This window comes from Lepisma saccharinum, chromosome 10 (assembly GCF_977018435.1).
Source record: "Lepisma saccharinum chromosome 10, izLepSacc3.1, whole genome shotgun sequence".
NCBI classification, from domain to species: domain Eukaryota; kingdom Metazoa; phylum Arthropoda; class Insecta; order Zygentoma; family Lepismatidae; genus Lepisma; species Lepisma saccharinum.
The window spans coordinates 73,549,330-73,567,594 of record NC_139238.1 but is presented as its reverse complement, the minus strand read 5'-3'; the positions used below and the strand labels follow the sequence as shown (position 1 = coordinate 73,567,594).

At 38.0% G+C, this 18,265-nt stretch overlaps 1 protein-coding gene across 4 annotated transcripts in view; it reads left to right on the top strand.

The window, feature by feature from the left end:
• Window positions 1-18,265, top strand: part of LOC145993944 (uncharacterized) — a 79,137-nt gene that overhangs the window by 45,634 nt on the left and 15,238 nt on the right. For 3 of the 4 annotated variants that reach the window (XM_083129914.1, XM_083129911.1, XM_083129912.1), the window contains exons 13-14: window positions 8,169-8,225; window positions 17,440-17,573. In XM_083129914.1, coding sequence (XP_082986040.1) covers window positions 8,169-8,225; window positions 17,440-17,573 — 191 coding nt within the window. The remainder of the gene's footprint in view (window positions 1-8,168; window positions 8,226-17,439; window positions 17,574-18,265) is intronic. The other variant, XM_083129915.1, reaches the window with a different exon arrangement.

The following is an 18,265-nucleotide window of genomic DNA, read 5'->3' as shown; positions in this document are numbered from 1 at the left end:
TTTGTGAAAGTAGTTAAATGACAGACAAAACTAGAGCTGAACCAATATCACTGTGATGTTTACATTGATCTCCTCTGATACTAATAATGTAGTTCAGAGTATTTGTAAATGCAGTTGAACGTGAGTTATATGTATGCCAAAATGAAGAGAAAATAATACATATAACTGAGAACTACTTACAAATCAGATTTAGATACCATGTCATATCATTATTAAAATACTGTAATTGTGTATATTTTGAAGAACAAAATATGTGTAATGCAGGTTATTTCTGTCATAAAGTGGTAAATTAACGAATCTATAAGTTTGACTCTTTAATACACTACATTTCCCACTTTATTAGTGAACACTTTAATACTGAAATATCGAATCCAATTTTAAAGAGTCTTCTAAAATAGCATTTATTTTACTAATCACTGTGCAAAGTGTGGTGTAAGTGATGCCTAGATCTGCAGCTATTAAGTTTTAGTTTTATGTGGATTATCTCCCCTCACTTCCCATATAAATTTTACTTTCTGGTCCAGCATGCAATTTTTCCTCTATTTTCTCCATGGCCGACCATTAGCAACTGAAACTGTCACTTCTGTGACATTGTTGTAGCTTGGTTACTTACAAATGAACTGTATTTTATGAAAATTATATAACACCGAATTACGTATGAATGCATTACGTACAAATAAGGTTTAATTAACATCTTTTTAAATTATATTTTGCTGGGATCTGCCGTAATTTGTGTACAAAACAGAATTACGCAGAACTGAGTTACGTATAAAGCAGTCTCAACTGTATTAATACAGTTGAACCTCGACTTGACATTCACACAATTTTCATTTCCTGTATTGTACCAGGTTCTCAGAATTAAAATTCCTCTACTCGGAGCTATCTGGATCCCGTTTGAGGCATCAGTTTGCGGTGAAACTTGGTTAGCACTGAAATAACAACCAGAAATAAGAAATGCAGAACTTTATTTTTAGTTGATGTCAGTACAGATGTGTTCAGTATGTCCAATGTCAGTGTGAATGACCCTTTGGAAGTATAAGACAGCATTATTAATGATTCAACAGCAGGATGTTGTTCACTGTGCAGCAGATTTCAGCACTAGATTTCTACCTGCTGGTGAAAATTTGAACTAATTTTTGTATCAGCATTCGGTGCTCTCCGTACCCCCTGTACCAAGATGCACTGCAACCTGAACCTTCAAATGGGCTCCAAATGGTTCTGAGTAAGGGAACTAATAATCATAGCCACCTGGTACATTTAGTTTTCATGGTGAAAAAGTCATAAAATTTTCGTATAACTAAAAAAACTGAAGCTTGCCATATAAAATAAAAATATGAAAAGATAGAAGTATGGTCATTCTTCCTAGTTTACGAAGAATACTTTGTTAATGCCTATATACAGATGGTTATCAACATAATGAAACACCTATGTTCAGCAACACGGCATCTGTGTGGGCTGGCAACACTGTTCAGTTTGTGCAGCTCGCTTTGGAGCATGAGTGTAGAAACAGGTTGGTTGAGATGATTGAGTTCTGACATCACTTGTGTTGCATTAGCTTGACGGTTCTTTTGAGACAATCCTCTTCAATGTTCTGTGGTCCTGATCACGGAGGATGAGTTTACGTCCACTATGACCCTTACCTGACGATGTCTTGCCACGAGTTGTGTATGCCACCATCACCTTGAACACTGTTGCTCTCAATACATCTAACACACTGGCCATCTTCGGTACACTTGCAACAACAATCTGCCCTTGTTGAAAGTCCACAATTTTGCCTCACCTACACGTGGCCAATTGCACGCACTGTTTGTTGCCTGCCCCCCACACTTTACCGCCACACTCGAGGTTCGGTGCACTCCAAACTTGGCTCTGATTTGTCTAGGGGTATCTTTCTTTGTACGACAATGCACGTGGGTTGCAACAAGTCAACATGAAGATATAATTAACTACAAAATACCAAGAGATAACCTTTGCGAAACCTTTTTGACCAGGGGGATAAATTACCTTGTCCAGCAACTGTGAAATTAAAAACAGAATTTTTTTCATTTTTTCTAAAGTTTAATTATCGTAAATTTAATTATATACAAGTTGTATCCAAACGTTCATTTATCTTATTATCGGGCCAAATTTTGATGTTGGAAATCTCTATTGTTTGCACATGGATGCTTTACATTTCATGAATTACATCGGGAGTACGCTTGTCACAAAGTAAACTTGCGTTACTCCAAGAAACGTCTTAACAGGCACGAGGTTGTGTAAATTTCTCAACACCCCATGGTGACAAGGCACTAGGCTGTCCGGTGCACCGTAATTACTTCAAAATAACATCCAGTGCAAAACTACCTTTTATCTGTAAATTGGACACAAGGCACTAGATTGCCCGGCAATCCAATCTCTTACAGCATCAGTTACGGGAGATCTGTTCTCCAATCCGAGCTGACCGAATCGAAACAGCCTCTCCCTTCCAAGTCACAGGTCCAACAACCGACCTCCCCCACTCTCATCTGGGAGAGTATATATATGTTTGGTTGGCGTCTGTTGCCAAAATTTTCAAAATTTTTGATCTTGAACAGCTAAACTGCACGCCTTTTCCTTGAACATTCGAAACACGAAGAAAGAACAGAGAGCTACATTGTTTTTTATACATGGGATATATACGAACCTAAAAATACATAATTAATAGAGTAACACTTATAACATATACATATTTTACACACGTAATTAACTAATTTGATTAACATATTAATAAAATATTTCAATAAGAAAATAAACTTGCCCTGATTCGGTTGCAGGGTAACAGCACGAATACATACTATACCGCGCCTATCCTACTGTGACTACCATCCTTCACCGCAAAAACAAATGCCAGTCACAGTGCACAACTGATCAGGCTTGCCAGCCCACACAGATGCTGTGTTGGTGGACATAGGTGTTTCCATTATTTTGATAACCATCTGTATTAGTGGTGGGACAGAATATTCAATACTTCTTTAGTATCGATGGATGTAGGCATATTGGTTTACTGGTAAAATCAGTGATAATTCATGATAATTATATATATATATATATATATATAAAAAAATCAAATAAGGTAAAAGGAAACACTCACCGGACAGTAGGAAAATTCAAAATTTTCGCTAATTTATAGCATCATCGGTGTGAGAAGAAACAGAAGACGGAACCGGAAGTTGGGGTCCTGCAGAGTTGCCAGGTCCCCATTGAAGAAGAAGCGGTGCGTAGAACGAAAAAACACTGTTTCGTCACCAGGCTCGTCGTAAACTGTGAGTGTGTAGGATGAGTTGGGAGGGAGGGCGGGAGGGTGGGTGAGGGTTGGGCATTACTGGGTGGCCTTGTTCAGGCCAGGTGGAGTGGTTGCACTCGTGGCCGATATATAGGCCCTCTCCCATCTTTTGCGAACAGAGGTGTTGGCTGGTTGGGGTAGGAGGTGGATGATCGCTACCCGGAAGCAGTCGTTGAAACTGATGTTGTGGTGGTTGGTGTGGACGGCGACAGTGAAGTCCAGGTTGTGGGTGGAGGAGCTCCGGTTCCGTCTTCTGTTTCTTCTCACACCGATGATGCTATAAATTAGCGAAAATTTTGAATTTTCCTACTGTCCGGTGAGTGTTTCCTTTTACCTTATTTGATTTATATATATATATATATAGCCTTAAATTAATGCAAAATCTGCAATTTTGTTATTTTTATAAATACTAACATACTGAGTCATCCAATTACTTGCTGATCGGGCTGCGGCGGGAATGCACCCTGCCGATATGCTGTCACTTCCCACCGGTCGGGCAATACATGAGCCCATGGTCCAGGGCAGAGAAACATTTTTTCCGGCGGAATTTAAATACAATCCAGGAACATTTACTCTGGAAGAATTTAAATACGGCCCAGGAACCCTTTTTCCGATGGAATTTAAATATGGCTATAAACTTTTTTTCTGGTGGAATTTAAATACGGCCTAGGAACATTTTTTCTGGAAAAATTTAAATACGGTCCAGGAACCCTTTTTCCGGTGGAATTTAAATACAGCCCAGGAACATTTTTTCTGGAAGAATTTAAATACGGCCTAGGAACCTTTTCTAAATTTCGCCGGAAAAGATGATCCTTTACTATATTTAAATTTCTCTGGAAAAAGGTTCCTGGGCCATTTTTAAATTCCGTCGGAAAAAGGTTCCTGGGCCGTATTTAAATTCTGGCTGAAAAAATATTGGGTCGTATTTAATTTTTTTCCTAAAAAAATTTTCCTGGACCGTATTTAAATTCCACCGGAAAAAGGGTTCCTGGACCTTATTTAAATTCTTCCGGAAAAGATGTTCCTGGACCTTATTTAAATTCTTCCAGAAAAGATGTTCCTGGATTGTATTTAAATTCCACCAGGAAAAAGGGTTCCTGGACTGTATTTAAATTATTCCGTAAAAAATGTTCCTGGACCGTATTTAAATTCCACCGGGAAAAAGGGTTCCTGGACTGTATTTAAATTATTCCGTAAAAAATGTTCCTGGACCATATTTAAATTCCACCGGGAAAAAGGGTTCCTGGACCTTATTTAAATTCTTCCGGAAAAAATGTTCCTGGATTGTATTTAAATTCCACCGGGAAAAAGGGTTCCTGGACTGTATTTAAATTATTCCGTAAAAAATGTTCCTGGACCGTATTTAAATTCCACCGGGAAAAAGGGTTCCTGGACCTTATTTAAATTATTCCGTAAAAAATGTTCCTGGATTGTATTTAAATTCCACCGGGAAAAAGGGTTCCTGGACTGTATTTAAATTATTCCGTAAAAAATGTTCCTGGACCGTATTTAAATTCCACCGGGAAAAAGGGTTCCTGGACTGTATTTAAATTATTCCGTAAAAAATGTTCCTGGACCGTATTTAAATTCCACCGGGAAAAAGGGTTCCTGGACTGTATTTAAATTATTCCGTAAAAAATGTTCCTGGATTGTATTTAAATTCCACCGGGAAAAAGGGTTCCTGGACCTTATTTAAATTATTCCGTAAAAAATGTTCCTGGATTGTATTTAAATTGCACCGGGAAAAAGGGTTCCTGGACCTTATTTAAATTATTCCGTAAAAAATGTTCCTGGATTGTATTTAAATTCCACCGGGAAAAAAGGTTCCTGGACTGTATTTAAATTATTCCGTAAAAAATGTTCCTGGACCGTATTTAAATTCCACCGGGAAAAAGGGTTCCTGGACTGTATTTAAATTATTCCGTAAAAAATGTTCCTGGACCATATTTAAATTCCACCGGGAAAAAGGGTTCCTGGACCTTATTTAAATTCTTCCGGAAAAAATGTTCCTGGATTGTATTTAAATTCCACCGGGAAAAAGGGTTCCTGGACTGTATTTAAATTATTCCGTAAAAAATGTTCCTGGACCGTATTTAAATTCCACCGGGAAAAAGGGTTCCTGGACCTTATTTAAATTATTCCGTAAAAAATGTTCCTGGATTGTATTTAAATTGCACCGGGAAAAAGGGTTCCTGGACTGTATTTAAATTATTCCGTAAAAAATGTTCCTGGACCGTATTTAAATTCCACCGGGAAAAAGGGTTCCTGGACTGTATTTAAATTATTCCGTAAAAAATGTTCCTGGACCGTATTTAAATTCCACCGGGAAAAAGGGTTCCTGGACCTTATTTAAATTCTTCCGGAAAAAATGTTCCTGGATTGTATTTAAATTCCACCGGGAAAAAGGGTTCCTGGACTGTATTTAAATTATTCCGTAAAAAATGTTCCTGGATTGTATTTAAATTGCACCGGGAAAAAGGGTTCCTGGACCTTATTTAAATTATTCCGTAAAAAATGTTCCTGGATTGTATTTAAATTCCACCGGGAAAAAGGGTTCCTGGACTGTATTTAAATTATTCCGTAAAAAATGTTCCTGGATTGTATTTAAATTGCACCGGGAAAAAGGGTTCCTGGACTGTATTTAAATTATTCCGTAAAAAATGTTCCTGGACCGTATTTAAATTCCACCGGGAAAAAGGGTTCCTGGACTATATTTAAATTATTCCGTAAAAAATGTTCCTGGATTGTATTTAAATTCCACCGGGAAAAAGGGTTCCTGGACTGTATTTAAATTATTCCGTAAAAAATGTTCCTGGACCGTATTTAAATTCCACCGGGAAAAAGGGTTCCTGGACTGTATTTAAATTATTCCGTAAAAAATGTTCCTGGACCGTATTTAAATTCCACCGGGAAAAAGGGTTCCTGGACCTTATTTAAATTATTCCGTAAAAAATGTTCCTGGATTGTATTTAAATTGCACCGGGAAAAAGGGTTCCTGGACTGTATTTAAATTATTCCGTAAAAAATGTTCCTGGACCGTATTTAAATTCCACCGGGAAAAAGGGTTCCTGGACTGTATTTAAATTATTCCGTAAAAAATGTTCCTGGACCATATTTAAATTCCACCGGGAAAAAGGGTTCCTGGACCTTATTTAAATTCTTCCGGAAAAAATGTTCCTGGATTGTATTTAAATTCCACCGGGAAAAAGGGTTCCTGGACTGTATTTAAATTATTCCGTAAAAAATGTTCCTGGACCGTATTTAAATTCCACCGGGAAAAAGGGTTCCTGGACTGTGTTTAAATTATTCCGTAAAAAATGTTCCTGGATTGTATTTAAATTCCACCGGGAAAAAGGGTTCCTGGACTGTATTTAAATTATTCCGTAAAAAATGTTCCTGGACCGTATTTAAATTCCACCGGGAAAAAGGGTTCCTGGACTGTATTTAAATTATTCCGTAAAAAATGTTCCTGGACCATATTTAAATTCCACCAGAAAAAGGGTTCCTGGACCTTATTTAAATTCTTCCGGAAAAAATGTTTCTCGGTCGCTGAACCACGGGCTCATGTATTGCCTGACCGGCAGGAAGCGACAGCGTATCGGCTGGGTGCAGTCCCGCCGCAGCCCGGTCAGCAAGTAATTGGATGACCCAGTATAAGCCATATGCCCTGGTTATGTGAAGTAAATGTACACATATGCAGTGTCCTTTTTAAAATGATAAACGTTGGTTCTTTCTTGGTATCTGAAAAAAAAAAATTTATTTGGTCCATTACTACTGTATGTAATGCCCAGTTCATGGGGGATTAAAATCCTTTTGGTTCCTTATCTTTCTAAGGTGGCCTGAAATTATTTTCTTAATGCAACTGTATTATTGTTTAAGTGCACTTACAATTATATACTTTTATTTATATGCAGGGTGGCTTCAAAGGAACTCCTTACAGAAAAATACTTATAACTTTTGTAAATGGTACTGCATTTGCATGAAATGAAATGTGTTATTCCCGAAGTGGCAGATTTTAATTGCTAATTTTCGCTTTCTCAAGATCAGCCCAGATAATCACCCTATGTCTCACACTGCTTGAACATGCTCAGCCAGCATCCCGAAACTAAATGTGGCAGTCCATGGTAAAGGTGCAGAAATGGTGGCGGGGTTTTCACAGACCTCATGCTTCAGTGGATGCCAAGAGCATCAGAAACTTCCATTCCAAGCTGATGACTATGCAATCTGTAATAGATACATGGGTCATCCATCAGCATCTAGGTTGAAGGCAAATGTGCAAGTGATGCGGAATACCGGTATGTTTGTTTGAAGTCCCGTAAACATCAGCCTGGAATGGTAGTTTGCTTTTCTGCCACTTTTGGCTAATCGCAAAGATGAAGATGAGTGATGATATGATGAAATTGAAGAAGGGACATTCACATGCCCTGGCCAGGATTTGAACCTGCGACCCCTAGCATCTTAGTGCAATATGCTAACCACTCTGCTACGAATGTCAAATATAGGTCATTATGAGCTGCTCTTGTCACTGTGAGGTGAAAGCACAAATTAGCAATTAAATTCTACCACTTCAAGGATTACAATACATTTTGTTTCATGCAAATGAAGGTGCTATTTACAAAAGTTATAAATATTGACCAACTTTCAAGCCACCCTGTATATAGTTTACCCTTGACTTCACTACTGTTAATTTTTGCATATTCTTGACTGCATGCATGCTTCTAGTGTAAAATATGCCCATTTGGTAAGCTTGAGTCGTATATTATGTTTGTAGTGTGTCTTTGTAGTGATTTTTACTTTTGCATTGCATGTTGGTTTACCTTTCTGTTGGCTGCTTGTTACATTTTATTTTTTCCTAACCCCTTTTTAGGTTGTTTGGTTCTCACAAAGTCTGCCAGGGAACTTCTTGCCAAATCATTGAAAACAGGTATTGAACCATATAATGCTGTTTCTTTTTTAATTTTTTTTTCCTGGTTGAAAATTTTTTTTAAAGCAATTGTTACTTGATATCTGTGGAATAATTAAAGAGTACCTGTTGGTGGTTCTCTAACATTTTAACCTCTAGGTGTCCAATGTTTTACCTTTTCTTACCGATGCCAAATGGACTGGTTAAGAGATGACGTCCCTAGCAGACGATGTCCTGGATGTATGTTTCCAAGCAAACCTTTTGACCCACTTGCTCATATCCTTTTGCATTGACAATACAGTATAACGTAAAGGGATTAAGTTTTGTAACAGTGAGAGCAGTTAGTATGCAAAATAGTAATGAGTATCGCTAATGAGTAGAGATTCTGGTGAATATATGATGAGATATAATGAGTGAGGATAGAGAAGAGGCTCGTTTAATGCTCTCTTTACACTTTTCATTAACCTATCGTCTCCTTCCACTGCCTTTAGCTGTCCCAAGAATGTGCTGGTTTCCTAATGCCTCCGTGCAGAGGTTGTATGGGATTTGACGAAAGTACACCTCGCCGATAGAGGACTGGAGTAGTAATAACCGCTAGTCCGGCAGGAGTATAAAGCATAAGGTCCGGAATGACATCGCGCTCAGTCAACACAATAATTCAAACGATACACTTGGCGCGGGATAATGGAGGAAAGTTGATCAGAGTCAATGTACAAACTCGGACAAGTTATGGACACAACTTACGTATTCGTCTAGGACAGGACTCTTCAAGAACAACGGGCAGGTATGATAAGTGTGGAGAGAGCATTCTCACTCAGTTATAACTCATCGTTTCCTTTATGACTGGGGCGGGCCCCTTTTGCAGTAGTTATGAACCGTAAACCTCGTTTTATAATTTGCTACATCCCAGTGACTTGATCCCCGACCTTTATTTAAGTCACACTTCAATATAGATATTTTACTAAATTATTACAGATGAGGTGTTAATTAAATAATGACTTAAGAAAATCTGGTATTTTTTTAGAAAACTTGTGAAAAAGTGAAGCCCTCGGAACATTGGTGGTTATAGCCCGTAAAAACTGATCGTAGAACATTATGGTTTGTTACTGTGACCACAGTTACGAAACAAAATACTAATGTCTATCATATATTGATGTAAAGACTATATAAATGTTCCTATAGTAAATTGTTGACATGTTTCTACCCAATTTTCTTATGTTATTTCTTCACTAACCTGTTATTCCAATGAACATACATTGATGTATGATCCACACCGTCTTTCTGTTTACTAACTACTGTCATTGTAATAAAAGTCGCACCTTCGCGATAATTTTTCAATGCCAAAACATAGGGGCTTCGCCACGTGTAAGTTTGTTTGGAAACATGTATCCGGTACACTGGCTCTGGTGACGTCACACTTAGCCAGTCAATTCCATCATACCAGATGGTTAAAGTTTATCTACTCGGAGCCCTCAGGATCCTGTTTGGAGCAACAGATTTGCAGTGAAAGATGGTATAGAGGCTATGCAGACCATGGGGAAGTAAATGCCAATGAAATAGAACGTTCTAATTTTTGCCACCAGGTGGTGGTGAAATTCTGACAGCCATAAGTCAGATATGCAAAAAATAATTTTTAGTTGATGTCAGTGCAGCACAGTTCAGTATGTTCACTGTTAATGTGAATGACCCTTTGGAAGCAGAAGACAGGTTGATCAGTGATCACACAACGGGTTTCCTGAGGAATGGTAGGGACATAATGTTGTATGCTTACTTTGAACTCTGGCAACTCCTCTGCTCGCCCATACTCTTTGAAATCTCTCACCCTCGAGCATATACAATTGAAGATCATTTAACAATAAACGTAGACACATGTATGTAAAATATCCACCTTAGTAGTTTCAGCCCACAATCATCTATTTCATTTTCATTTATCATTGTGTATTGGTAAGAAATACGAAAGTACATTTTAATATGGAGATGGTGACTGTTCACTTAAGTTTCAATTCACTGTGCCTTTCATGCCATGGTCCATATTTGAGGGTCCAGTATGATACGTTCTAAACACAACTATTTAGATGCGTCATATTATTTTACTATTAATATTAACTTAATAATACGCAGCGGTGAACGATGAGACTCGGTGAAGTACACAGACTCCTCTCAGGTACAGGGATAGTGTTAGGCAAAGACAATATTCACAGCACAGAGAAATGAAACCACATTACTGCCGTATGTATAAACTGAAAAGTTTTATTCTTTATTTATTGCAATTACAATGCAACTATACTTGAGATGAGGGCGAGGATTTCGCTTTGTCGATGAATTGACTCAATTAAAACGCATAAACTCAATGCGTGGCTATCGGCAAGCCTATGATCACATAGACCTAGCTTGCGCCCCGAACTACCAGACCAAGAGATATGCAATGATAACTGAGCCAATATTTGCTCTTTAGCCTTTTATTTCCAAATTAATCCTTAGGCTAACTTTATTATTTGATGTAGAATGGTTGCAGTATTGTGCATATCATCAATGCATGGGTATCGGCGTACCTATGATCACATAGGCCTAGCTTGCGCCCCGAACTACCATACCAAGATGTATGCACAACACCGAGGAGTTCTTTTTAAGTTTAAAAGCTTCGTCGATCCGTGGCGAAAAAGTGTGTTAATTCTTACGCGATATCCTCGCTTTTATACTATTTTTGAGAACACAGATTAAAGTACAGATGAATCATTCACTATCTACAAAAGGATACTATCAACAAAACTGACATCTATACATCTTTAGAAATACAAATTCGTATAGTGCACTCTTGCAAACATGAAGATACATTAAACTACTCATAACAGAGCATAAAATACAATAAACATTAAACAAAATATATATATTACAAACAGGGTGCAATATTACATATAAAACAAAGATATTACGCTTTCTTTTACAAAAATAAATACATTAGTGACATATCTTCTACTGGTGACGTCACAAAAATATGGATCATATCAAGTACCACAGACAAATTATGGTTATACTTGTACTACCGGGCTTCAAGCACATACTGCTCTTTATGCCGCTCAAGCGAAGAAGCTGTCAATTCCGTACCCTATCTAGCATCATCCGTGCAAACTATTTGATGCTCGAGCAAAATCCTCTCCCTGCACACTACTGTACCCACCCTTGATGAACGCAATATTCCAGGAATCCCCACAGCCAGAAATTGCATGGGTTCAATCCCATGCAGTGAGGTGGCGAACCATCTGGAAAACCTCTGGGGCTGACACGATCATCAGCAATGTTTGTAGGAAGCAGGTCACTTGTCAATCAACATGCAGAGATGTTCCACCTTGCATGAAGACAAGGGTCTCTAAATATCATCGTTTTTGCAGGCAGGAACCAATGCTGTGCAAAGAGTTGGATGCCACATTCACTCGTAACGGAACTTTGTGGTATCAGCTGATGAAAGCAAAAGGGTCCCAGAATGAAATCTGCAGTAAATTCACACCACACAGTAACGTAATTGAAATGTTCCAATGCCACATTTCCACCTGGTAGCGAAAATTTGACTTTTTTTTTTCTTCTTCAACAGTGGCTTTCCCATGGTCTTGATAACCAATACACCAAGTTTCACCACAATCTGTTACTTCAAGTGGGTTCCAGAGGGCTCTTGAGTAGGGATCTTTAATTCCAGTCACCGGTTACCCTGATTCTACCTCCCCATGACTTTCCAATGGCTGCATTCTGTTCACTGGAGCTACCCCAGAGTGGCTCACTGTGGGTGATCTTTGAGGTATTCCAAGCTTCATGGTGTAATGAAAATGTATGAGAAAAGTTCCTTGTTCTTACAATGAATTAACTTTGAAGGTCCGCCACCTTTGTGAACAAGTTTGTCAAAAATCTTTGGCTCAGTAAACAAATTAAGCTTGGCAAATTAAGCTGTCATGACAATTAGTGGATTTGTATTGTGCACCGAGTGGATGTCTTTTCAGATTATGGGGAATGGTTATGGTTCTTGCCGACTTGGAAAATTCAGGGAATTTTGTATAAAAAAAAAATATACAGAAGTCACCGAAACTTCATGCTTTTTGTGCTCACCAGGGTTACCAAGTGAAAAAAAAAATTAAAATTAAACAATTTTTTTTAAAATTTTATTTTACTAAATTTATTTTCAGTAATTTACAATTATATAGTATTCATCTTGCTACAGACAGGGTGTTTCCGTGAAATTGATTCAAACTTGCAGGGTGGATAAAGACTGACCTAAGTACCAATATGAAATGAGGAAACCTGGTCCAGAAATTCAAAATTTAAAACTTATGAGCCAAAACTATTAGCGGCTTCCTATGACAGTGGAATAAGATAACTGAAAGTTGCAGCTTGTAGATTTAATACAGACATTACTACAATGGATCGTAACACTCTACAATAAAAGCGTTAGTAGGTGTTCAAAATGGCAGCCCCCAGCGTCAATGCAATCACGACAGCATCGCAAAAGCAAGAAGCTCTGTCGCATCCGCTCTAACATGCGTGGAGTCGTTCTGATACCAGGGAAGCTCAGTCGTTAGGTCATCTGACTACCATGCGAGAGACCCGGGTTCGATTCCCAGCGGGGGAGAACCGGGATTTTTTCCACCTGTTCCAAGCGGCTCCGGTGCCCACCCAGCATCGTATAAAGTGGGTACCTGGAGGAAACTCAGGGCGGGGGGTAAAGATGGCCAGGGGCGTGGTGCTGATCACATCACCCCCACCTTCACCCGTGATGAAGAAATTGTGGTGCCCTAACTCCACACCCTCTATACGCCTTCATGGCGGGGTGCTAAGCACAGGGGAGCACTTTACCTTTTTATTAAGATTATCTGGATATCTGCATTATTTGGTTTGGTTTGAGTTGCTGTTTTAAGTCCACTTTGTGCACAGTAAGGCTAATCGGGACTGGACCTACAGTTTAAAGTGGGATCCGAACCACTTGTACCTCCACCGGGTATCGAACCCGGGACCCCTTGATTACAAGGCAATGACGCTACCACTGCGCCATGGGGGAGGCCCTGCATTATTTGGATATTGGATAATTTGAAATCCGGAAATCTATTATCTCGATTTTGTGGCCATCCCTAACAGCAACCACCTTGCACTCTGTTAATGTTAGCTTTTGCTGCATGCATTTTCTTGTTAAATTTATATGAAATTGTGTTGTCAGCTCCATTCTTGTCTGCCATGATAATAAATGGATTTGCTAGAAAGCATGTGTTTACAGATACAACATCTGATAACTGAACATACTGCTAAGAGCTGCCAAGGAGGCATATTGCATATAAATAATTCGTTTAAAAACATAGATGTGTGTGTGTTGGGGATGATGCTGGTTATTCCATTATCAATGAGTGCTAGATTCAAGTAGCTTGGCAAATTACCATTATTTTTATTGCTTGTAGTGAAGCTTTCTTAACAGTTTTTTATATTGTTGACAAACTATACATTTTTGCATTTTGTCTCTGACATCCCTCAGCTATTTTAACCCATAAACACCCAGCCTGTTTCTGGGGTATTAGCCACACTGCCTAGCATGTTTTCAGTGTGAAATTTGAATTTTTTTACCTATTTAAATTAAATGTAATGTCTTATTTGAAGATATATGGTATATTCTTTTTTTATTGATCACTTTCTTAAAGAACAATTAAGGTCAAAACAGCCATACCTCCACGGTACAACATATTGCTGTTGCTAAAATTTCCACCACATCTTATTGTTTTTTAAAATTATTATTCTTGGGCACATGTAATGTAAGTGTAATTACAGTGCATCTCTGGTTGTACACTCTCCTGCATTTTAATGTTTTTCACCTTGGTGTTAAATCGAGGTTCACTTCAATCTGTTTTGTTTATTGTGTGAAACAAAAGTAACACATCATACTAATGTATTTTCTCTCACAATGAAGCTATATGAATAAAAGTGCAGTTTTCAATTAATCTTATCGAAAATGGATAGTTGCTTGATTGATTGATTTAAAAGTTTTGTGTGCGTTGGCATGCATGGCCATTTTGCACCCTTCAATTAAGTAAAACCCTTACCTCAAAAGTAAAAAAGGGCTGTAAAAAGCCCCTTGAGAAAGCTTAAAAATTGATGTTGTAAATGGACCTGCATAGACCAAAACTACACATTAAAAAAGGTAAGGATATTTTAAAATTACATACTTCAGAAACAGAAGACCTGCTTTTCTCAAAAATCTAAAAACATTGGCTAAAACACTGTCATCGTCTCCCAACATAGAAGACAAATCGTGTGGGAAGTTAAAACCCTGTCTGAGGGAATTAAAAATGGTACATTCGAGAAGAATGTGCGGAACACTTGTTGCAAGTGTGACACAACTGAGGTTCCAGTCCTTGTAGCAAATGATGATGTGCGAGATGGCTGTGTCCCATTCGGAGCCACGTTAAGATGACTTCTCGGCAGATGGGACGGTTAATTGTAAACTATATTTTGTCTTACTAGTTGCTTTTTGAGATTGCTGTCAGCGGCAAAGCATGTTCACCGGTTGACTCACAGTATCACTACGGAAGGTTCCTGGGTCAAGTCCTCACCTATGTGTGGGTGTTTGGATGTGCCCTTGCATCATTTTTATGTAGCATGATATGTTGTCATTCTGATTAGCCAAAAGTGGCACAAAATATGGAAAATACACAGTACAAAATAAGACACTTAAAGTATGTATTTTCATAATTTTTCAGTATTTTCAGAAATGTGTCTTAAGTAAGTTAAAACATTGCATTTTTCTTATACTCTTAGTGAGTCTGAAAGTACGAATAACAAATGTGGGAAACATGAAAATTTGTAACTTTTGTATGATTTGCTGTGTGTGGTTATAAATAATAAATAGTGCAGCTGAGCTGATCCCAATGTATCGTTATTGGGTGATGCCAGGTGTATTGCTTTCAGAAACTAGGTTGGAATTTATTCACCAATATCAGCCAAGACTTTTTTATAGTTTGGGCATTTTGCAATATCTTACTTATCCCGAAAATTATGCAAAAAAAAAAACCATTTTCAATTTTTTTGCACCAGTATTGTTCCAAAAAAGTTGAATTTGTTATTAAATTACAGCTATTTTAATAACCTGATATAAATGCAATTGATCTTGCATTCTAGTTGAAATATTACACTTGTGAAAAAATCTTTTGCATCCAAAGATTCTGTTTCTATCATTGGTTTCGTTATCAGATGTGATGATTATATGATGAAAGGTTATAGACCAATTTTTGAACTGAAGAAACAGGTTGTGACGATTATACAGTGAAATACAGTAATTGTTAGGCCCACTTTAGACGGAAGCATTTCCTCTAACATTTTTGCTAGCATAAATGCTATGTAAATGCTTCCAAAAATGTCATAGCAGATAGTTCTTTAACTGAAGCATTTCATGGAACATTTCGGTTATCTTTTGCGATTTACACCATCTATGGTGAGTCCACAGTGGTTTCAATTGAAACAACTAAAATATTCTTCCGTACGTGTACTGTAGAAGTTATAAAGCATGTATGTAAGCAGCGCCATTGCTTTGTACCTAGAACCTTTTTGTAGGAAACTTTATTCCTTGCCTGAATAGTTATAGGCTTTTAAAAATGAGAAGTGATACGTTCTTTACATCTTGCTTTACATCCCTCATTGCATCTGAACTTGTAACTTAGAGCTTGCTTCTTATTAGTTATGCTACGAAAAATGCTACGGAAATAGGACAGATTGTATCCTTGAAAAATGCCATGAAATATGCCATGTCACCTGAAATGCCATAAGATTTTTCACTTTACACGGTAACTTTGTGGTCATGGCATGAATGTTAAGAAAAATGCTTTCGTCTAAAGTGCACCGTGTAGTTTTCAAGTATCGGCTCAGCCCTAATGAATAATGATTACATCTTACAAACCTAGTGCAAGACTTACAACAGTGTGTATAATTCATTACACTGCCAAGTTCCTCCCCACTTATTTGATTTGCCGGACTTATATAAATTTGCAGTTACATAATAACTGTACGTAGCTGTCACAAGACATTTTTTTATTTGAAAAGTCCGATTTCAGTTTGTTTTTATATTCTTTTATATATGTTTCATACTTTTAGACTTTATATCTGAGTAAATACTGTTGCATGATGTTTCATTTATAAAATAATACTGGAAATAATATACAGGGTGGGGCACGAACAGTTGACACATTTAATATTTGAACAGCACCTTCATTGTAGATGGGAAATGAATAATACTTGATACACAGGTAGCTTGGTCCTTGCAAAATACACTGCACTACATCACATGTTCAGTGTGTCTCCATGGTGGCGTACAACCTCTTCCAGGCGAGTAGACCTGTTCCTGACAACTTTCCTGCATAGATCTTCATGAATTTCACTACACAACTTATGCATGTTCATAAGAGTTTGAGGCCGTAATACCCTCACTGAAAAAAAATCGCAAGAATTTATTTAAATCTGGGCATAAGTGTGGCCAAAGGAATCCATCATGATGGCGCTGTGAGTACCTGTGGGACATCACGCGACCACCAAACATTGTTCGTAGTATGAGGTGTGACCCCGTCTTGCATAAACCACTGGGTGTTCATTATCAGATTAGTGGCAAGAAGATAACGCACAAATTCATTCTCCAACATAGCCTTATCACACAGTGCCATCATGATGGATTGGCCACCCTTAAGCCCAGATTTAAATCCTTGCAATTTTTTTCTGTGGAGCTATTTGAAAGAGAGACTGTCCCCTTTACGGCCTCAAACTCTCATCTCGGATCACATAGTTGTGTGGTGAAATTCATGAATATCTGTGCAGGAAAGTTGTCAGGAACATGTCTACTCGCCTGGAAGAGGTTGTATGCCACCATGGAGACACATTGAACATGTGATGTAGTGCAGTGTATTTTGCAAGGACCAAGTTAACCTGTGTATCAGATGTTATTCATTTCCCTTCTGCAATGAAGGTGCTGTTCAAAGATTAAATGTGTCAACTGTTCATGCCCCACCATGTACATACATACATACATATATTAATAATCAGTTTCTTACGAAGTTACACTTAAGCAATTTACAAATTCGACTTATGTAAAATTCAAGTTGCGTAAAGGTTTACGGAACGCATTACTTACGTAACTTGTATGGGGGGGAGGGTTACTGTAAAAGTAATATTCCTGAGTAATAATACCTGATCCAACACAGGGATTTATGTAAATTTATCTTCTCAGCAAATGAAGAAGTGGTCAAAGAGAAGAAACCCCCTGTGGAGAAGAGAAGGAAGGTGGAACACAGGCAGCAGCGAAGACAGGAAATTATAAACTGTACCTGCGGCTCTACAGAAGAGGATGGGCTCATGATACAGGTAAGTTTTCATCCTCTTGTGGAATATCACAGAACCTTTTTAATTTCCTTCACTGCAGACTCATCTAGTTACTGACCACAGGGCCCTTTTCATTCTCAACTATCTTTGAGTGGAGTTCGGTCCAAGGTCTGATTTGTATGACAGGGTGCCTGCCTACTGACCAGAAATTCCTTGCCAATAGGTAAAGTTCTTATTTTCATTACACCGTTCCATGAAGACACGTGAGGGAATGTGAACGTAGGGTCCAACGTGTTCACTATCTCTGCTTTTTGAGGTGATGTGATAATCACCATGCTCTGCATACCTTTATCCTCAGACAAGGGTAGACTAAAAAATAATTTAGAAACCAGTAAATATGGGGTGAATCTAACTAAGATAGGCTACAGAATGTGATCTTGAAACATTAAATTTATTAATTAATATAAGATTGGATTAAAAGTAATTAATTCTTTCACCGAAGGGTCCTTCCTGAAGAGGGCTCAATTGGTAACAGCATGAATAACTATGCAATACATTCTAATATATGGCCATCTCTACCATAATACAGCAGATTTTAAAATTCAGCTAGCAACAGTGGAAAGATTTTAAAATTGCAAGTCTATTATTCTGATGTAATGATACGGGGCCTTCCCGATGGCACAGCGGTAGCATCGCCACATTGTAATCCCATGTCCGATACCTGGTGTAGGCAC